This window comes from Anabrus simplex, chromosome 1, assembly GCF_040414725.1.
Source record: "Anabrus simplex isolate iqAnaSimp1 chromosome 1, ASM4041472v1, whole genome shotgun sequence".
Lineage (NCBI taxonomy): Eukaryota > Metazoa > Arthropoda > Insecta > Orthoptera > Tettigoniidae > Anabrus > Anabrus simplex.
This window is the reverse complement of record NC_090265.1, coordinates 1,781,031,187-1,781,054,351: the sequence shown is the minus strand read 5'-3', so window position 1 is coordinate 1,781,054,351 and position 23,165 is coordinate 1,781,031,187. Positions and strand designations below refer to the sequence as shown.

The window sequence follows — 23,165 nt, the reverse complement described above, 5'->3', positions numbered from 1 at the left end:
CAGTAGTCTTGCCTCACTTCTTTCTGAATTGCTGCTGCTTTTTCATACCCTTCGATTCTTATCACTGCAGACTGATTCTTGTACAAAATGTAGATCATCCTTCTTTCTCGGCATGTTATCCCGATCACGTTCACAATCTCATATAGTTTCGTAGTCACGAGCGAGACATCGGGAAGTGCGGACGTGTGAATGAGCTGAGGTGCGCAATATGGGAATAACGATACAGCAATACAGGCTAAGAATTGGAAGATGGCATGGTGCAAGGCAGTGTTGGAAGGAAGGTGGAGTTGAGAGAGGAAGAGAAATTAGTGGTTATAAAGGACTGTTGGAGATTATGTTGTGTGCGACGGTTATTGCGACGCTGCTGGTGGTAGGAGGTATAGAAAAAAATCCGGGTCCAAACCAGGGACCGTTCGGCTGGGAGGAGCTTGAAGAGATCAAGAGAGTGGTGAAGGAAGCAAGCAAAGGAGAAGAAATTAAGGAAATGATGCAAGAACACCAGGCAACTCAAATGAAGGAGGTGAAGGACTTAAAAAGTTTTATAAAAGAAGAAATTGGAGGTGTAAATGACAAGTTAGCGGAGATAGAAGATGAGGTAGGGAGCTTGAAAAAGAAGGTGGTGGTACTGGAAGAGGAATTAACAGCAATGAAGAGAGAAGTGAGGTTAGCGAGGAACGAATCAGCAAGAAAAAATGTGTTTGTGTATGGTGTACCTGAGGAAGGAACAGAATCAAAAGTGGAATTAGTATTGAAAGTGGTGGACATAGTTTCGAACAAAATGAAGATAAACTTTTCTGAAGTTGATATAGATGATATATATAGAGTGGGAAGGAACAAGGGACATAGGCCGGTGAAGTTAAGATTAATATCAACCCTGATGGCTGATATACTTCTGAGGAATGCTGGAAATTTGAAAGGATCGAACATTTATTTGAAGGCTGAGATAAAGAAAGAAGACAGGATGTGGTCGGATGTCTATAAGCGGCATATGTGGCGTGCTAGAGCGCAGGGATTGCGAGTCAAGATAGTGGGGAGGTGTCTGGTTACTTCAGGCAGAAATTGGTCGCGATCGTGGACACAGGAGGAACTGCTGAGGATGGAAAAAAGGTGAGGAGGAAATGAGTTGCAGAAATCGAGAGCAGGGCGACATCAGTACGGAGAAGGAAGAGAGAAGAGGGGACTGCGGTGTCAGCGGGCAGGTAGCGAAGACAGCAGAGTCCTTGGTGAGTCAGAACAGCCCAGGAAGGAGTGAATCAACAAGTAGGACACTAGACCGGAGTGAAGTGGATACAGGTAGTGAAGAGGTGACGGGAAGGGAAAGGAGTCAGGGTAGTAACTCAACCTCCCCGAATAGGAATAATGCAGAAATAAACCTGGAGAGAAAGCAGGCGTTAAATAAGGCGAGATCCTTAAGTTTAAAAGATCTATGGGGTGGGAAAAAAGGCTCTGGCACGGAAAAGGGGAAGGATGGGGGTGAGAAGAAAGAGAGGGATGGGGTGGAGCCAAAAGGAAGAATCACGAGAAGTAAGGGGGGAAGTGGTGAAATGCAGAAGTATAGGGAGGGAGGGGGAGGAAATAAATAACTAGATATGGTGATAGGGATGCTGAATATTGAGGGGTTGATGGGGAAGTTAGGGAATAAGGAAATTGTGGATTTAGTGAAAGATTTTGAGATTATTGCTCTAGTAGAGACGTGGTTAGGGAAGGGGGTTGAAATTACATGGGACGGTTATAGAGTAGTTAACGTGTTAAGGAAAAAAATAGGGAAGAGGGGCCGAAACCCAGGGGGCATAGTAGTGTTAATAAGAAATGAGATAGCTGAATGGGTGGAGACGTTACAGACTAGGGTAGAAGGGGTAGTGTGGTTGAGAGTAAAAATGGGGAAGGGGGCAGCGGAAGCAATTTGTCTGGCACTGCTTTATAACCATCCGAGCGATTCAGTGTATGCAAATAAACATTTTTTTGACGAACTGATTGAAGAAATAAACACAATTAAAGGAATGTATGTAGAAGATGGGATTATTTTATTGGGGGATTGGAATGCGAGAGTGAGCAATAGAGTACCGGTATACGGGAAAGAAGTAGAAGTAGACGGGGTACTGCAAAGGAAGAGTAAGGATAATGTTGTAAATAGTTATGGAGAAAGGTATTAGAGTTATGTGCTCTAGAACATTTATTTATTTTAAATGGGTGGATGAAGGCGGATAGTGTGGGAGATTTGACGTATATTACAACAAATGGAGGGAGTGTGGTGGACATAGGAATAAGCTCTGAGATAGCGTTAAGGAGAATAATAAGTTTTGAGGTGTTAGAATATGGGTTGACAGAACATATGCCTATCAAAATAAAATTGAGAACGTTGGTCGCTGATGAGAAGGGAAAGATGGAGGAAAGTAAGGAGAGGTATAGGAATGGAGGATGGAAGTATGTATGGGATGATAATACTAAAGAGAAATTAAGACGGCATTTGAAAGAGGAGGGAGATATATTAAGGGTAGGAATTGAAAGGGCGGTAGAAGGGAATGATATGGATAACGTGCTAAAATTAATTGAACTCCCTGTATGGAGGGTGGAGAAGAAAGTGAGGAGAAGGGTAGAGGGAAAAAAGAATAAAATGAATGGATGGATTGATGAAGACTGTAGGAGAAAACGTGAGGTTGTAATGAGAGCCCTAGCGGAGTTTAGGAAGGAGGGTGTGCAAGAAAAAAGGAAGGAATGTTGTAAATTGAGAAGGGAATATAAGGAGGTATTGAATGAGAAGAAAAGGGGATGGAAGGAGGCGGAAGCTGAAAAAATAAATATATATTGTAGAGAGAAGAAATTTGAGAGGATTTGGGAGTCAATGAACAAGATCAGAAGAACGAAACCGGAGGGGAAGGGGGATAAAATAGGAGAAAACGAGTGGGTTAGGCATTTTAAAAGGCTTTTAGAAGGGGAGAGGAAATTGGGTAGAGAAATAGACAAGTCACAAATTGGAAGGGAACTGGAAGTAGGCATTACAATATTGGATGGGGAGATAACAAGGCAGGAGGTAATTACAGTATTAAAAAATGCTAGACTCAAGGCTGCAGGAGGTGTGAATGGTATTTCCAATAGTGTATGGAAAGAGGTAGGGGCAAATGAACCGATGTTGAGAGGGATTGTGAAATTATTTAATAGGTTGCTGGAAACGGGGAAATTTCCTAGAGAATGGAGGAAGGGGGTATTATGCCCTATTTATAAAAATAAAGGAGCTAGTAGTGATCCAAACAACTATAGAGGAATTACTCTCCTAGACTCGCTGTCAAAGGTGTACACAGGAGTTTTGGCGAATAGGATAACAAATTGGGCGGAACAGTACGGTAGGATATCTGAGTTCCAAAACGGATTTAGGAAAGGACGTAAGACAGTTGATAATGTTTGGATTCTGGACACTTTGATTACAAAGTATGTGAGGATAGCAGGGCGTAAATTATTTATAGCAGCGATTGACTTAGAAAAAGCCTTTGATACGGTCAGTAGGGAGGCGCTATTTTTGAGATTAGGGGAGGTTGGAATGTCGAAAAAAATGAGGGTGGCAATTGAAACTATTTATGAGGAAGTGTTTGTGATGATTAAATTGCAGGATAGAAGGTTGAGTAAGTGTTTTGAATCAAAAAGCGGGGTGAGACAGGGATGTAAGCTATCCCCAATATTATTTATATTATTTATAAATAATATTTTAGAGGGTCATGGTGGAGACGCATGGCAATGCCCTTGGGTAGGGAAAATGGAGGTTCCGGGGTTGCTATTCGCGGATGACCTATTGATTTTGGCTTTGACGGAAAATGGGTTGCAAAAAGGGTTGGACAAGGTAGTTGAATATACTAGGAAATGGTCTCTCAGAGTAAATGTAAGAAAGACTCAGATAATGGTGTGTAGGAAAAGGGGTGGGAGAAAGAATAAGGAAGTCTGGAGGCTGGAGCAGGAAGAAATTAAACCAGGGGGATAAATTGAGTACCTAGGTGTAATCATTAGTAAGAATGTTTCTTGGAAAAATCAGTGTAAGAAGGCAAAACTTAAAGGAAGAGGAGCGCTTGCGGTAGTAGGAGTATTAGAAAAGAAATTTCCAGACGTTAAATACAAAATTCAGAAAACGGTGTTTAAATCACTGGTAATGGGCAAAATGCTATTTGGGGTTGAAGTATGGGGAATGGAGGAAGACAGAAGTGAACTAAACCAGGCGGTGGCGAAATTTAGCAAGATCATGATGGACCTACCGAATTGTACAGCCAATGCCGGGGCCAGATTAGTCTGTAAACAATCGATAGAGGTTGAAATAGCTAAGAGGGTGTTCAAGTACTGGATTAGATTGGAGGAAGGGAAGGGTGGGGCGTTAGTACAAGAAACGTTAAATTTTCAGAAAGGTATGACGAATGAAGGTTACTGGGTGAATAAGTGCAAAAAATGGTTACAAAAGATTGGATTAGGGTATATGGAGAGGTCTGGGGGGATGGTAGGGTATGGGAAAGGATAAAGGGAAGACTACTAGATATTGAAAGACAGAGCTTAATAGGGGAATGTAGAGAGAGAGTCTCTTTATCAGTATTAAATAAATTGGTGGAAGTAATAAACCCGAAAACGGAGTTTGAGGGTAGAAGGGATAAGAGAGGTTTGTATTGGTGGGTATTGGGTGTACCGAGGAATAGGGGGTGGGTAGGTAGGTAGGTAGGTAAAGATCAAACTACTAAGTAAGAAGGAGCTGCATATGGTAGGGGAAAGCTATAAGATAACATCTTGGTTATGTAGAGAGTGGGAGAAAGGAACGAATATAGCGAAATTCTTAAATGTGGCCAGAGCTATATTTATAAAGAAATTGAGGGAGTGACAGGGGTTGTGCAGATAATGTGGTTCGTGCTGAGGGAGAAAGGGGGAAGGCATTCTGCTCAGAGGAATGGATATCCGCCCTGAGCAAATGCGGGAAGGGTATCATGGTAATCATGATATCAAATGAAGGGGCTGTAGTGTTAGGGTAAAGGGGGAGAACACCTTGCCCTGTGGAAAGGTGATCCGCCTGGGGCAAAGGGAAAGCCTGAGAAAATTAGGTAAGCGTTGAGAAAAGGGGAGGTTGAGTAGGTTTGAGGGTAGTGTAAAGCTTAGGTGGAAGTAAAAAAAAAAGCGAGTTAACTGAGTGAACTAATGGACTTGGAATGGAGTACTGTCTGTTGGTATGTAAATGAGGAGTGAAAAAAAAATGGATTGTTTAAGTGTATTTGTGTGAGGAGGGAGTATAAAGAAGGTATATGTGATAGAATTGTGATAGATTAAGTGGGAATGTAGTTAAGGAGAAAATGTTGGCAGTATGGAAATTATGAAAGTAGGTCATAAAAAAAATTTAAAAAATTTAAATGGTGTAGATGCCTTGATGAGGGGTGTAAAATTGAGGGATTCTTGATGTTTATGTATTAAGTTTAATAGGATGGAAGAAATGGGATCTAACAGTTTGATGTAATTGAGGTGTTGTAGACTGAGAAGACGGAGTGAACTAATGGATTTTGAATGGAAACTGTTTGTTTGTGTGTAAGTGAAATGTTAAAAAAAAGTCAAATTGTTTTAAGTGCGATATAAAATGATTGTTAGTTGATGTTTAAGTCTGAAGCTTAATAAGGTGAGTCGGTTTGATATATGAAGTGTGGTGCGGTAGGTGGAGAAGACTGAGTGAACTAATGGACTTCGAATGAAAAAAGCTTGTCTGTGTAAAAAAAAAGTGTTAATTGTTTTAGGTGCGTTGATGAGGGATTTTAAATGGTTGTTAGCTGATGTTTAAGTCTTAAGTTTTATAAGGTGAGATGTAGAGAGCGGGAGTAGTGCGTGAGAGGTGAGGGTGTCGTATCAAGGGAAGAGGGAGGGGTGGGGACTTGACCCCACTCCAAAGAAGTTAGACTTGAGCATGTCTGCACGGAAATGAAAAGGATAGGGAAGGTAGTGTGCTGACAATGGTCAAGAGTATGTGTGACGTACATAGCGGAAGTGTGTTGCAGGCCACCTGTTGGGTCTGGTTTCAGCCAGGGTGGCTTGTAACACATGATAAGGAAAGGAACACAGTGTTTGTCAGCGAGGGTCGGTGAGATACGATACCAGTTCTCACGTGGCAAGGCTGGTGGCTGCTGTAGACGGGTTGGGGGGCGTGTGTTCCATGCCAGGGCTGTTGCAGCGACCAGTCTAATTAATTTTTTTTAATATTATTTTTTTAGGTGGTAGTCAGGGGTTGGGCTTTGGGTAGTTAGTAGTGCGGTATCGTCCTGCATGTGTGCTGGCTATCCGCGTACGTGTGGGATGATACTGAGTAGATGTAGAGGTAGTAAATGTAGTTAAGTAGTTTTAAGAGAGATGTAGTTGCTATTATTGCTTGTTTTCCTTTGTTTCGCTCTGTCTGTCTTTATTGCCTGTAAGCCGATGGTGTACACTAGGGTGGGCAATACAGATATGTATGTATGTATGTATGTATGTATGTATGTATGTATGTATGTATGTATGTATGTATGTATGTATGTATGTATGTATGTATGTAGTTTCGTCCAATCATCATTATCAAAAGCCTCTCCTAAAAGTAGAAATGCCATGTACGTGATGTGTGTTCTCTTAGGATGGTAATATAGTTAGTGATATTGAATCAAGGTGTAGTAAAGCTAATGCACTGAGTTCGCAGTTGCGATCAACAGTATTCTGTAAGAAGGAAGTCAGTTACCGGACGAAAGTATCTTTACATCGGTCTGTTTTCAGCCCAAATTTGCTTTACGGGAGCGAAAGCTGGGTGGACTCAGCGTACCTTATTCATAAGTTAGAAGTAATAGACATGAAATTAGCACGAATGATTGCTGGTACAAACAGGTGTGAACAATGGCAGGAGGGTACGCGGAATGAGGATATAAAGGCTAAGTTAGGAATTAACTGGATGGGTGAATCTGTACATATAAACCGGCTTCGGTGGTGGGGTCATGTGAGGCGAATGGGGGAGGATAGGCTACATAGGAGAATAATGGTCTCTATTACGGAGGGGAAGAGAAGTAGACGAGACCAAGACGACGATGGTTAGACTCAGTTTCTAACGATTTAAAGATAAGAGGTATAGACCTTAGTGAGGCCACAGCACTAGTTGCAAATACAGCAAAGGATTTTGGCGACATTTAGTGAATTCACAGAGGCTTGCAGACTGAACGCTGAAGGGCATAACGGTCTATAATGATGATGTATGTTGTTGTTGTTTGAGTCATCAGTCCATAGACTGGTTTGATGCAGCTCTCCATGCCACCCTATCCTGTGCTAACCTTTTCATTTCTACGTAACTATTGCATCCTACATCTGCTCTAATCTGTTTGTCATATTCATACCTTGGTCTACCCCTACCGTTCTTACCCCCTACACTTCCTTCAAAAATCAACTGAACAAGTCCTGGGTGTCTTAAGATGTGTCCTGTCATTCTATCACTTCTTCTCGTCAAATTTATCAAAATCGATCTCCTCTCACCAATTCGATTCAGGATCTCTTCATTCGTGATTCGATCTATCCATCTCACCTTCAGCATTCTTCTGTAACACCACATTTCAAAAGCTTCTATTCTCTTTCTTTCTGAGCTAGTTATCGTCCATGTTTCACTTCCATACAATGCCACGCTCCACCCGAAAGTCTTCAAAAACATCTTTCTAATTCCGATATCAATGTTTGAAGTGAGCAAATTTCTTTTCTTAAGAAAGCTCTTCCTTGCTTGTGCTAGTCTGCATTTTATGTCCTCCTTACTTCTGCCATCGTTAGTTATTTTACTACCCAAGTAACAATATACATCTACTTCCTTTAAGACTTCATTTCCTAATCTAATATTTCCTGCATCACCTGCCTTCGTTCGACTGCACTCCATTACTTTTGTTTTGGACTTATTTATTTTCATCTTGTACTCCTTAACCAAGACTTCATCCATACCATTCAGCAACTTCTCAAGATCTTCTGCAGTCTCAGATAAAATAACAATATCATCGGCAAATCTCAAGGTTTTGATTTCCTCTCCTTGGACTGTGATTCCCTTTCCAAATTTCTCTTTGATTTCCTTTACTGCCTGTTCTATGTAAACATTGAAAAGGAGAGGGGACAAACTGCAGCCTTGCCTCACTCCTTTCTGCATTGCTGCTTCTTTTTCAAAGCCCTCGATTCTTATATCTGCAGACTGATTTTTATACAGATTGTAGATAATTCTTCGTTCTCGGTATCTGATCCCTATCATCTTCAGAATCATAAATAGCTTGGTCCAATCAACATTATCGAATGCCTTTTCTAGATCTACGAATGTCATGTACGTGGGCTTGTCCTTCTTGATTCGATCCTCTAAGATCAGACGTAAAGTCAGGATAGCTTCACGTGTTCCTACATTTCTTCTGAAGCCAAATTGATCTTCTCCCAACTCAGCTTCAACTTGTTTTTCCATTCTTCTGTAAATAATACGTGTTAAAATTTTGCAGGCATGAGATACTAAACTAATGGTGCGGTAGTTTTCACACCTGTCAGCACCGGCTTTCTTGGGAATAGGTATAACAACATTCTTCCGAAAATCGGATGGGACTTCTCCTGTCTCATACATCTTGCACACTAAATGAAATAACCTTGCCATGCTGGTTTCTCCTAAGGCAGTCAGTAATTCAGAGGGAATGTCATCAATTCCAGGTGCCTTGTTCCTATTGAGGTCACTCACAGCTCTGTCAAATTCTGACCTCAAAATTGGGTCTCCCATTTCATCAGCATCAACAGCCTCTTCATGTTCCAGAACCAAATTATCTACATCTTTACCTTGATACAACTGTTGGATATGCTCCTGCCATCTTTCTGCCTTGTCTTCTTTCCCTAGAAGTGGTTTTCCATCTGAGCTCTTAATATTCATACACCTAGATTTCCTTTCTCCAAAGGTTTCCTTGATTTTCCTGTATGCAGCATCTACCTTTCCCAGGACCATACAGCCTTCGACATCCTTGCATTTCTCCTTTCAGCCATTCCTCCTTAGCTACCTTGCACTTTCTATCCACTTCATTCTTTAATCGCCTGTATTCTTTTCTGCCCTCTTCATTTCTAGCATTCTTGTATTTTCGTCGTTCATCAATCAGGTCTAGTATCTCCTGAGTTATCCACTGATTCTTAGTTGATCCTTTCTTCCTTCCTAACATTTCTTCAGCAGCCCTACTGACTTCATTTTTCATGACTCTCCACTCTTCCTCTATAGTGTTTCCTTCAGCCTTTTCATTTAGTCCTTGTGCAACATGTTCCTTGAAACAATCCCTCACATTCTTTTCTTTCAACTTGTCTAGATCCCATCTTTTTGCATTCTTTCCTTTCTTCAATTTCTTCAACTTCAGATGGCATTTCATGACCAACAAGTTGTGGTCAGAGTCCATGTCTGCTCCTGGGAAAGTTTTGCAATCCAACACCTGGTTTCTGAATCTCTGCCTAATCATAATGAAGTCTATTTAATACCTTCCAGTGTCTCCAGGTCTCGTCCACGTATACAGCCGTCGTTTGTGGTGTTTGAACCAAGTATTGGCAAGGACTAAATTATGATCAGTGCATAATTCAACCAGACGACTTCCTCTTTCGTTTCTTTGTCCCAATCCAAATTCTCCTACTGTAATACCTTCTCTTCCTTGGCCTACCACTGCATTCCAGTCTCCCATCACAATTAGATTCTCGTCACCTTTTACATATTGTATTAAATCTTCTATCTCCTCATATATTCTTTCGATTTCTTCATCATCCGCTGAACTAGTAGGCATATAGACCTGCACTATTGTGGTGGGCATTGGTTTGGTGTCTATCTTGACGACAATAATTCTTTCACTATGCTGGTCGTAGTAGCTTACCCGCTGCCCTATTTTCTTATTCATTATTAAACCAACTCCTGCATTTCCTCTGTTTGATTTTGTGTTGATAATTCGGTAGTCGCCTGACCAAAAATCTTGTTCTTCCTGCCAACGTACTTCACTTATGCCAACTACATCTAACTTTAGCCTATCCATCTCCCTTTTCAGATTCTCTAACCTACCACAACGATTCAAACTTCTAACATTCCACGCTCCGACTCGCAGAATGTCAGTATCCATCTTCCTGATGATCGCCCCCTCTCGTGTAGTCCCCAGCCGGAGATCCGAATGGGGGACTAGTTTACCTCCGGAATATTTTACCCGGGAGGAAGCCATCATCAGTAAATCATTCATACAGAGAGAGCTGCATGTCCTCGGGAGTTAGTTACGGCTGTAGTTTCCCGTTGCTTTCAGCCGTGTAGCAGTATCAACACAGCTAAGCCATGTTGAGTATTATTACAAGGCCGTATCAGTCAATCATGCAGACTGCCGCCCTTGCAACTACCGAAAGGCTGCTACCGCCCTGTATGTATGTATGCTTGTGTAATTTTTCGTCCAAGCTAACTACTTTTACCGTTTTCAGAGACGCTGACGGTCTTGTATTTATGCCGCATGGGTTCTTGCACTTACCAGTAAATCTACTGACACGAATATCTTTGAGAAAGTTTCAATACCACTGAACTGAGCCAGGATCAAACCCGGCAAATTGGGCTCAGAAAGTCAGTGCTTCTGCTGTCTGCCAATAGAACTGTTTTGGGTTGGAACGGATAGATTTCAATGAAACTTTGGTAAGGCATCAATTAATGATAATTATCATACTGGTCCTCCTCTTTAGTGTAGTGGTTAGCGTGATTAGCTGCCACCTCCTCGAGGCCCGGGTTCGACTGCCGGTTCTACAACGAAATTTGATAAGTGTTACGAGGACAGGAACGGGATCTACTCGGCCTCGGGAGGTCAACTGAGTAGTAGCGGGGTTGGATTCCCGAGTCGTTTTCCGTGGTTTCCACTTCTCCTGCAAGCAAATGCCGGAATGATCCCTAACATAAGACTACGGCCACTTCGTTCTCTCTTCCTTATCTATTCCTTCTAATCTTCGTCTCCTACAAGGCCCCTGTTCAGCGTAGAAGTTGAGGCGACCTGGTCCTCCTCCCCTGCTGTATCCCTGACCAAAAGTCCCACGCTCCAGGACACTGCCCTTGAGGCTGTAGAGGTGAGTGAGGGGAAGACGCACCCTGAAGTGTGAACGGGCTAGGTGGCTCAGACGGTTGAGGTCCTGCCCTTCTGACCCAAACTTTGCAGGTTCGATCCTGGCTCAATCAAGTGGTATTTGAAGGTGCTGAAATACGTCAGCCTTGTGTGGATAGATTTACCCGCACGTAAAAGAACTCCTCGGTGTCTCCTAAAACCGTAAATGTAGTTAGTAAGATGTAAAAGCAATATCATTTTTATTAAAGAAAGAAAGCTTTTATTGTTAATTCCACCAAAGCGAGCATCGCCGATGGGGATTCAGTCGGCTTTATAGTGAACTAGTTGATGTATCCGTGCTTCGCTAGGGGCTTCTCAGAAAGACTGACCTTGTGGTTTACCAAACTGAAGTCAACATGTTTCACTATAAAAACGTCAGTGAGAATGTAGCGATTAAATGCAATGTTATCATACAAAATATTTGATCAAATGATAAACCGCACGTTTTCTCACTTTTAACGAACAGTACTACAGTGCCGATCTAACAGTCCAAAGTTACAGAGCTGGAATGACCAGGCCGTAGACAGCCGTGAATACTCCTCTGCCATTATTCCGTTAAATATGCACACTGCCTCAGAGTAGGGATTGAATAGCTCGAATGCTATGATGAACCCGTTTGTTACGTACCAATAGTATAAGCAAATTTATGAACCAGAGGATTATCATGCTAAACAAGAAAGTTACCTAACTCCCCAGCTACTTCCCGCCAATATTCAGGCAGGCTGTTACACTCGGTACGACCGGGCGACTTGGCCATGTGGTTAGGGGTGCGCAGCTGTGAGTTTGCATCCGGGAGATAGTGGATTCGAACCCCACTGTCGGCAGTCCTGAAGATGGTATTCCGTTGTTTCCCATTTTCACGCCAGGCAAATGCAGGATTTTACCCTAAATAAGGCCAAGGCCGCTTCCTTCACACTCCTAGCCCTTACCTATCCCATTGTCGCCATAAGACCTATCTGTTTCGGTGCGACGTAAAGCAAATTTTAAAAATACTCGGTACGCAGCAGGAATCCCATCTATCGGAGATGAGTGGCAACAGAAGACACAAAGCACATCACAGCAAACAATGGTCAATGTAATGTTATTGTTGACCAATTTTATGAGCTTTCTATATTACAGGCCTTCACACTTAGTTTTCTTTCGACTCTGTGATATTAGGGAGTCTTATGAAATTATGTATAGCCTAGACTACAGTTCCTTATTCTCCGACTTTACATACCGATTTCCATTAAATTCTGTTTACCCATTTTCTCGTGACTCGGCGCTTAGGACTTAGTAACCAAAATCTAAATTCATGAATGTCTCTGTGATCATAGCCGGTATGGTAACAATGTATAAGAGATATATGATCGGAAATGTAATAATATATAACTTAAGTTATGTAGTATTTATCGATACGACCACAAATAACATAAATATTTGATAATCAAGTTTAGGCCTTCCCTTAAATTACCGTTTGTCTCAGCATGGATACAATTATTTATGGCCTAGATTCTAGCGACTTACTGCGCCCTGGTGGGGGTGTGGTAGGCGTCATTCAATTGTAATTAATTATTGAGGAATATATATTTAATTTTCAGAAGCATGAATATCTTACTTTATATATTGTAAGTACAGGCCAGGCCGAGATAGTATTGTGAAACCTGCCACAGACTGCTGTCGCCTCTAAGATTAAGAAATACAATGACCAGCAGAATTAGAATTCTCAGAAATTGTGACGAGGGGGAAGAGACAGGCAAGAGTTATTGCCAAGTCAGTGGAAAGGTTTCAGACCCGCGGGCAAAATTATAGTGCGACACACAGGATGGGGTCGGGTGCAGAATTCCTATAAATGACGTCAGGTGATCTCCAAGGTACTAGCGAGGGCTGAACGTAAAGTTGGTACTTACAGAAAAAATATGTAACTTCTCAGTCCCGCGTGAGCTTGGACCAATCGTAAAATTCGCAGACCAGGTACGACAACTTCGTATTGTAAGAGGCACTATCAGCGTTAACTCCACGGATTAAATTTCTAGGAGTGATTTATAAATTCGAGATAATGTGAAATTTAGAAGCCTAACCATATTATAAAAGTTATTAAAAGTTATTCATTGAGGGAGATTGACTGGCGTAATTCTGAGAATTCATGGACGCTATCCGTTGATTGGCTGCGGGCAAGAGACGCTACAAAAAAGCGCGAAATCCCAGCCTGGGATACCGGAGCTAAATTCACGATTATATCAATTACCAGCGAACGATATTATTTGAGACTTGGCATAGAGGCTAATATAACATAATTACATCAGTGGATCCCAAGTTTAAGCCACTGGCTGGGCCGCAAATAGTAGTATGAGGATATTGGAACTGCGTGCCCTAAGATGACCTCTCGTGAACTCGGAGGAGAGGGGAGTCGGATATAAATATATGGTCGTGGAGACGGAAGGATCTTACTTGTGATAAATTGTTCATGCTGTTACTACGCCAGTACGTGTGTGTAGTCACTCGTGGAATATTGTTTGAGCTGTTATAATGTTACGTAGCACGGTGAACCATGACGTGAAGTAGTCCATATTACAGTCTTGAACAGTATACCAGCAGGAGTTCGAATATATACAGAACTCATTAAATCAGAACCTACGGATAAGAGTGTGAGGTTCAATATCAAGAATAGGAAGTACGTTACGTGAGAACGGTTGTGGGTGTTCGACGGAATTTCACCAAGTAAACAGTCAATTAATAACTGATACCTGGTCAACTACGCGAACGTGAGACGGGAAAATTCGAGTGCGCGCCGGGCCGCTGAAAGTAATGCCGAGGTATTACATGTTCCTAGTGTCCGGGAACAGAACGAATAATGTATATTTACATTAAGTGGGTTAGATAAAAAGCCAAGAGTGTTAAATTTATATGTGAAAGTTAGAGTGCAAATTATTACAAGTGCAAAGATTATTTCTTTTGTTTTTATAAGATTTAAAATGTGTAAGAATTAAAAGTGTCAAGGATTACCTCTTCAATCTGGCATGAATACCAGTAGGATGCAGTGCTAAAACCCGGATGGGGCTAGGCTCCTCGTCCGGTTTAGCAAACTACAGGCTGAGATGAGTACCCCTTAATATATATTTGTAGATTGCTATCGTTAGTGGGAGGAAATCATATTCTTTCATAATGGTAACTTGATTGTGAAACGACCCGTTTCCGGTTCGTATAAATTCAGAGATAGATAGACAAAAGGACAAATTAATATGTACATAATTAGATCAAGCACTCGTCATAATTTTGATTATTTAATAGAGTACAGTAGGGTTGGTTTGTTTATTCAAGTGCTTGATTTGTTAGAAATTATATGGAGCACGTTTCACGTAAATATAAGATTAATATTCATTTTAGAAGTGCTCAAATGTGGTTTTCAGTTATCGGAAACTTTACAGATATTAAGGCATGTTGTAAGATTATCCAGAGGTAAAGGGTTGCCAAGTGATTTTAATTGTTGTGGGACGGAATGAAGTCCATTGAATTGGCTGTAAATATCGATGATTATTTGTGCCGCGAAGTTTCGCCAGTGGTCAGAAATATAATAATCAGTAGAAGTATCGGAGTGATAAATGAACATGGGTAGTGTGTAAATGCGTGTTTATAGTAATGCTTTGTGAATAAGGGCACGGGCCTAAGTTGATGGAATGATTTCAAGTTAAAGTAATTTCAATGTCGAGATAACATATGGTGTGGATGACTTTAATTCAGGGCGGTAAATTTGATTTTAACCTTAATTGTTGATTTAACCTTTTGGACTCCATAATAATCATAAATACTTGTTTAGAAGCGATAGAGGCACTTGTATATGATGGTCACGCGATGTTGAAAGCCAGAGTGGTTTGAGTCCATTTTTGAGATGGAAGTCGTGCGGGACGAAAATCCGGCATGAGGTGAGAATTGAACGGTACTGTTTCTGATGATGAAATACATAAATCTCGATGCCTACGTCGATATAATATGCCGATTCGGTGTCATGAATGGCAGGAGTCCACGCACCGAAGATTAATGAATGAATTAAATGATTGAAGAGTTCCAGTGGAATAAATGGACTTCAAAATGAAATGGAAGGAATAATTTAGCACTTGTAGAGATTGGATGCCGAACTGCGAGGTGCCATGGGACTTGAGATTTGTCTTGGGAGGACATGGTGTTCCCATAAATTAACGACAGTACGAAAATAAGGTTGCGGGTTCGAATACCGTTATTATGTTCCGAGCGATATGAAATCGGATCTTGGTGGTTCATGTTTGGGAGTTAACATATGTGACTAAGTTCTAAAGATTGAAATTAAAATATAAAATTTCGAAATAATAATAATAATAATAATAATAATAATAATAATAATAATAATAATAGTCGTGGTAATTGAAAATGAAATATAGAAGTTTCAAACTAATAATAATAATAATAATAATAATAATAATAATAATAATGAAATTAAAATATTTTTTATTATTATTTCGGATGATTATGTTGAATGATACTACGGAAGTCATCTGGCGAAATAACGTAATAATGTCAAGATGTTGTAAATAATAAGTTAAGTTGATATTTGTAATGTGGTGACAAATCCCTACATCTGGACCATTAGTTTAGAGTCGCTTTGTCGTTTCCTTCAGTTAACGATTAGCATATCTTGGTTAGGAACCCGGGGAGAGTTTTGTAGTATCCCGGGTTGGTCTCATCTCAATAAAAGTGGAGACGATGACATGATTCATGTGATCGTGCCACTTGGCCAACAGGTAATTGGTTCATGACCATCAATGGTCATTGTGTTAAAAAGGGTCGAACGGACACCTTCAGAAATCAACGGTTCCACCACCCAAATGGATGGGTGGTCAAAAGTGTAAAATATTATACATAATATTTTCAGGAATGGTTTGCCAAATAACCGGCAAATTAAGGGTCGACGAATTTTGTTGCGTGTAAAATTTTTCAACTTAAATAAAATGCTCCTTTAGCATTCGCAAGGAAACAGTTCCAGGTTCTTGTTCTTGTAGCATAGTAAACCCTTGGTGACCGTTTAAATATCCGTCCCCATTCCTAGGACGGAGCCTTCATATTTTTCCCTTTGATCTGATTTAATATATTTTTGTGTGTTTTTCATGATGAGCCTTAAAGTTAGTGATTAGAGTGTCCCGTTCAACCCTGTAGTACAAATTGGATGGCGCCCATACATTTATTTGGAGATCTTATATCTTTATAATTTTTTTATTGTTTATTAGTTGCGCTAGATTCGGACCGTAACACCCCCTGAGATAAATGCTGGTTGGGACTCAGGCTTTGAGCGGGTATATTACTTCCCGTCTTTGCCTACCGACTTCCATTAAGATACGACCAATAATAACATAAATATTTGAGTTTCTTTTTGTTTTGGCTACTGTTGCTTTACGTCGCACCGACTCTGATAGGTTTTATGGTGACGATGGGACAGGAAAGCCCTAGGAATGGGAAGGAGGCGGCCGTGGCCTTAATTAAGGTACATCCCCAGCATTTGCCTGGTGTGAAAATGGGAAACCAGGGAAAACCATCTTCAGGGCTGCCGACAGTGGGGTTCGAACCCACTGTCTCCCGGATGCGAGCTCACAGCTGCGCACACCTAAACACATGGCCAACTCGCCCGGTGAATAAAGTGTTAGGCCTTTCCCTATACTACCATTTCACTCAGCGTGAATACAATTATTTATGGCCTATATTATAGCGACTTATTGCCCGACTTTGCATACCGATTTTCATTAAGATAAGATTACTAACAATAAATATTTGAGAATTAAATTTTAAGCTTTCCCCTAAACTATCGATTCACTGTCCGGCTCCATGGCTAAATGGTTAGCGTGCTGGCCTTTGGTCACAGGAGTCCCGGGTTCGATTCCCGGCAGGGTCGGGAATTTTAACCTTAATTGGTTAAGTTCGCTGACACGGGGGCTGGGTATATGTGTCGTCTTCATCATCATTTCATCCTCATCACGACGCGCAGGTCGCCTACGGGAGTCAAATCAAAAGACCTGCATCTGGCGAGCCGAACTTGTCCTCGGACACTCCCGGCACTTAAAGCCGTACGCCATTTCACCGAATCACTCGGCGTGGAAAAAATTATTTATAGTCTATATTGTAGGGACCTTTGTATACCGATTTTTATTAAATTCTCTTCAGCCGTTTTATCGTGATGCGTGTACATGCATACAGACAGACATTGCGGAAAATTAAAAAGTGTATTCCTTGTTACTGTGGACACGACTGATACAGAAATACCATCCTTTTTTAAAATTTGAGCAAGGTACAGAAAGATCTTATTTTATATATATAGATTAGCTAATACTTGTGATGATTCTTGCTGTGATTGTCATAATAAACTGCAAATCAACATGATCATTAGCCACTAGTAATGAGCAAGATCGGCTCCTTGCCTAAATACTGGACTTTGGTTCAAGTGGTTCCGGCTTTGATTCCAGCCCAGATCGAGAATTTTACTTCACACTGATTCATTCTGACGGCTCGCAGGCTGGGTGCGTGTGCCGTCCTCATCATTAGAATTCATCTTTGCTAGGTCCCCATCTTCACAGGGTGTCAACTCGAAAGACCTACACCAGGCCTATCCAGAGACCACACGACATTATTATTATTATTATTATTATTATTATTATTATTATTATTATTATTATTATTATTATTATTATGAGGAAGATAACGAAGATGGCTATCAAAATTAGAAGAGAAACACGAACGATCTCTCAAAGAATGAAGGGAAACGAAATGATAAAATAGGGTGTTAGAAGCCTAGACCTCGTCTGCTCTAATGTCGCCGGGCCTGAAGAAACAAATAATAATCTTATTGTTTTTACGTTCCACTAACTACTGTTGACGGTTTTTGGAGACTCGGAGGTGGCGAAATTTAATCCCGCAGGAATTCTTTTACGTGCCAGAAAATCTACCGACGCGAGACGTACGTATTTGAGCACCTTCAAATACCACCGGACTGAGCCGGGATCGAACCTGCCAAGTTGGGCTCAGAAGGCCAGCGCTTCAACCGTCTGTGCCACTCAGCCCGGGCTGAAGAAACAAAGTGACCTTCAGTGTCCTAAGTCCCTAATACTTATCAACGATAACAGACTATTCTTGTTAGATGAGGTGTGCTACCACTCTTCTCCGTAGATGAGACTACTGTTGCACTTATACAAGCACTAACCCACTAGTATGTAATATTGGTATCTACAACTTATAGACGTGCTTTCTATTAATATAAAATGTTAATAGCGAATGTTCTGATGTCTTAATTGATCATCCCATCAAGTTTCAAATAACATAGTTCCCTTGTGAGCCACTTATCCGGCCTGATAGAATCACAATAGAACCTGGGCCAGTTGGAATCGTTCGTTAAACCTCAGACTGGGACATTAATTTTACGACGAAGAAGAAAATAACAATATGAAATAATAATTTGTAATTATTATGAAACAACACTTACCGGAGCTGATGACAGCGACTAATGCCAAGCCGATCGCTGAGGCAAGAATTGTTCTGGGCGTCTCCATGACGTGTAGTGTTTACTCCTGAGGAAGGTTAACTAGTAGCTGCCTGCGGTCTCTCTCCTCGCGCGCGGACTGGACAAGAGCAGTTCTACTTGAGTTTTTCCTCAGACTGGTCTGCCAAGGCAACATCCAGACACAGGCCCCAAGCGCAATGACCGATTCTAGCTGAATTTGTGTTTTCCTCTAGAAGTCAGTATTATTGGCAGTATTGTTAGTACTTTTTGGGAACTTGTTCTGGCGTCTATTCTCGTGTACTCTGAATGTTTTACCACCCCTGGTCAGCATTTAAGACTGACGATTAGCCTAGGATGAGCTTGACCTATCCTCGTTGGAATGCTGTTTAACATGCAATGTGCAGTGACCATGGGTGACAACAAGGTGAACGACAGACGGTGACGTAGTGCTAAACGAAAGACCCTCATATCATAGCTACAATCTGGGTGGCTGTCTCCTGCTGGCAAATCCGCACTAGTACTAATAATAATAACTATTTCTCGACTTTTCCCCTGGCTATCTGCGATAGGTACTGACGTGCATTAAGCTTAATTTTACGCTCCTGAACCAACGCTAGGTGGAGGAACGAAGGGGAGACTGGTCACCTTAAGGAAAACAATGCTACAGTTGGTATAGAAATTTTGCTTTCTCGTTGAAAGAAATTTTCTTCCTCTTTTAATGTTAGTTCAACTTTTCTGCCGTCAAGATTTCTCTATATGCCTGCGTGGTAACCACTTTACCCTCAATCCATGTGTTATGTAGTCCCTGAAGGTAGATGATACTTCTGATTTAACATCATATAATTTGAATTTATGGGGAAAAATATTTGAACCAATTTTTATCAAATAGTTTAAAAATAGTAAAATATAATTCTGAACTTACAATTAAATCTTTTTGAACATTTTTCTTTTTCTCTTAATCTGCTTACCCTCCAGGGTTGGTTTTTTCCTCGGACTCGGCGAGGGATCCCACCTCTACCGCCTCAAGAGCAGTGTCCTAGAGCTTCAAAATCTGGGTGGGTGATGTGAAGTTAGGAAGGGGTAGACAAGGAAGAGAGAAGGAAGCGGCCCTGGCCTTAAGTTAGGTACCGTCCCGGCATTTGCCTGGAGGGGAAGTGGGAAACCACGGAAAACCACTTCCAGGATGGCTGAGGTGGGAACTGAACCCACCTCTACTCAGTTGACCTTCCGAGGCTGAGTGGACCCCGTTCCAGCCCTCATACCACTTTTCAAATTTGGTGTCAGAGCCGGGAATCGAACCCGAGCCTCCGAGGGGTAGCAGTTAATCACACTAACCACTGCACCACAAAAGCGGACCGATTTGAACATTCCTACACAAAAAATATATCACGGAGTAAAAAATACCGAATTTTCTGTAATATTTTCAGTTTCATTACACGGAAAGAGCCAAGAATAACGGCCGACCACACGACATCTCGTAATCTGCAGGCCTTCGGGCTGAGCAGCGGTCGCTTGGTAGGCCAAGGCCCTTCAGGACTATTACGCCATGGGGTGTGGTTTGTTTTTACACAGAAATCACATCTGACCTAATGTGAGCAACAAATAGGCCAACATCCCTCACCTCTGGTTGACGTCAGATGTGTCTACATCATCATTCTTCTTTTTCTACCGCTTTTTCCCACACCTGTTGGGTCGCGGGTGCGAACTGCGTCGCACATGTGGATTTCGCCCTGTTTTACGGCCGGATGCTCTTCCTGACGCCAACCCTGTATGGAGGGATGTAATCGCTATTGCGTGTTTCTGTGGTGGTTGGTAGTGTAGTATGTTGTCTGAATATGATGACGAGAGTGTTGGGACGGACACATACACCCAGTCCCCGAGCCAGAAGAATTAATCACAAGCGATTAAAATCCCCGACCCGGCCGGGAATCGAACCCGGGACCCTGAGAACCGAAGGCCAGGACGCTGACCATTCAGCCAACGAGTCGGACTGTCTACATCATCATTATCATCACTAATTCCTTCCTGCTGCTGGTTTATCCATTTTTTTCCTGTTTTATTTGTTGTATTTCTGTAGGTTCGAATCCCACTATCGGCAGCCCTGAAGATGGTTTTCCGTGGTTTCCCATTTTCACACCAGGCAAATGCTGGGGCTGTACCTTAATTAAGGCCACGGCCGCTTCCTTCCAACTCCTAGCCCTTTCCTATCCCATCGTCGCCATAAGACCTATCTGTGTCGGTGCGACGTAAAGCCCCTAGCAAAAAAAATGTATTTCTGTACTATAGGCCTATTTTTTAAAATATTCTTCTGCACTTCTGATAGTGTGGACTTCCAGTAGTTGTGTGTTTTCCACTTGACTGTTTTGTTCTATCTCTGAGTCAGAACCAAACTATGACTAGTTTATCCCGAACACTTCATTTTTATGGAACGACACTTCTCCTCCTACTGAAATGTTTTCATTCTTTCCCTGAAGGGGACGGCGGGCCTCCTAAACAGTAACGCCGTCTCACAGGCCGGGAGATTTGATACGGCGAAGGAGGTGTACGGAGAAGGTGACGGGGTTCATGGCCATGGCCTATGCTAGGAACTGTCCCGGCAGGAGAATGGAAAAGCACGGAAAACCTTTCTCAGGACAACCGACGGTGGGGAAGAGTCCCTCTCCGTCTCCCGAATACAGAGGCGTAGAGCCTCGGTACAGCCGTTGCCACGCCCTTCTCTGCTCGGTTGGTCGGTCGGAGAACAGAGCTGTTGGACTACGGACCAGACGTGGCCACTCGTGGACCGAGATCCACTCTGCGTCCGGCAACGTGTAACGACAGGCTGCGATAGACCACCACCTTGTGCAGTTTGTGTACTCATTGAAATATGCATAGTAAAACCTGGAGTCGTCAGATTCCCTGTTGTCCTGTTAATGACCGGGGAATTCCTGTCTTGAAATAGAATACAGAGACAAGGGTGCACTGACGAAACAGAATTGACAAGGATCAAAAATGTGGGCAAGACGTCTAATAAGAACAGCATAACGCCGAATATAGGAAATATTTTCTCATATATAAATACGCCAGAATAGGCCTACGTACTTAAGTCTTACGCCGTCCACGGTCCGCAATGAGTTAATAGTGATATGGACAAAAATGTGTAAATAAATAAAACATTTAGTTAAATAAAAGAGGAACACAAAATAATCCGACATTTAACTAATAATCATCATTATCATCATCATCGGAATGATAAGGAAATCTCATGACTTCTACCAACTGTCAAAGAAAATCTCAGGCACCTTTAGGAAAAGACGTTCGAAATTTTACTGACATATTCTTTTACTAGACTTAACTAAAGTTGGTGTATGACAGGTAAGGTTGGAGGGAGGAGCACTGCACGTACCATTTCACGATGTTGCCACATTCCAGCATTCCTTTCTACATGCTCTTACCCCTCGCTTCCGGCTCACTTGTTCCCTCCTTCATTCTGACCGCTGTGATCTGTTGTAGACTACCTGCCCAGGCGGTGTCGTCCCATTTGCGATCACTCTTATACAAACAATCAGGTTCTTATCAGAGACACTGACAGGTTTGGCAACTCCCAGCAAGACGACTGCCCTGGAGTTTTATCTCCATGGCAACCGCAGTAGCCCCACCCTCGTTTCCATGGCAACCACACAGCCACTCCCTTTATCCCGCCTCGGCAGGCAGTAAACGGACCTCCTTCTAAGAAATGTCAGACACCAACTCTTATTATTAGCAGTATAGTATGAGTAATCAGAGATTGAGCCAAAAGGACGATGAATCTTAGCCTATCAATCTGTGTTTGCTGGCGGAACCTAGTGTTTACTGCACTATGTCTTCTGGTATTGGCTAGAGCAATTTTGTTACTTTCATTGATCTGTCTCAGCTTTATCCTTGCCTTTGACGAAATGAAAGTGATTGAGGTATGAGTGATGTCTTAGTAATGCCATTCCTTATACAGCCAGTTCCTGCTATGAATGGTGTGAAAATGTTGCTCATAGGGTCGGTTGGTGCATGCATTCCAGTGGGCTTAGAAGACTGATATGTAATAGCAACTTCTGGCTCGGTGAGGAAAGCAACGGGCAACTAACTCACTCCTCATTTTCCTAGTACGCCTCTTCAGTGATACCTAGGCCATCTATGACAACTGATGGCGGAGGTGTTGAGGATCCAACCAGACTTCGGGCTGAGGACTAAACATACATACATACATACCCTATCAATAAACAAATTGGCTGCTCGAAGTTGGAAAAGATCTTCAAGAAATAGGCCTCAGAGATGATATTGTATCAACGTGCGTCCACACCGACATATTTTCGTTAACTTTTGGTAATAAACACTGTTCACCCACAATATTCATGAACATTTTTTATTGTTAATAAACTAAATAGCGTGTTCGTTATCTTTTCGACCATGTTGATAAACAAAATACCTTTAACTTTCGTGAATGAAACTTTTAATTAGGTTTTCGTATTTTAGTTAATATTTTCGGTTCGCACATGCGCAAGGACGCAATCCGAGTAAGCAAATTCGTAGCGCGGAATACATTGCTTTCTTACTGTATT

General features: G+C 41.8%; 1 protein-coding gene across 1 annotated transcript in view; it reads right to left on the bottom strand.

Moving 5' to 3' along the window:
• The window catches only part of LOC136883245 (lysozyme 2), a 73,269-nt gene extending 54,442 nt beyond the window's left edge, over positions 1-18,827 (bottom strand). Inside the window, exon 1 of the mRNA XM_068229764.1 lies at positions 18,577-18,827. Coding sequence (XP_068085865.1) covers positions 18,577-18,643 — 67 coding nt within the window. The 5' untranslated portion in view covers positions 18,644-18,827. The remainder of the gene's footprint in view (positions 1-18,576) is intronic.
• Between the last annotated feature and the right edge of the window lie 4,338 nt (positions 18,828-23,165).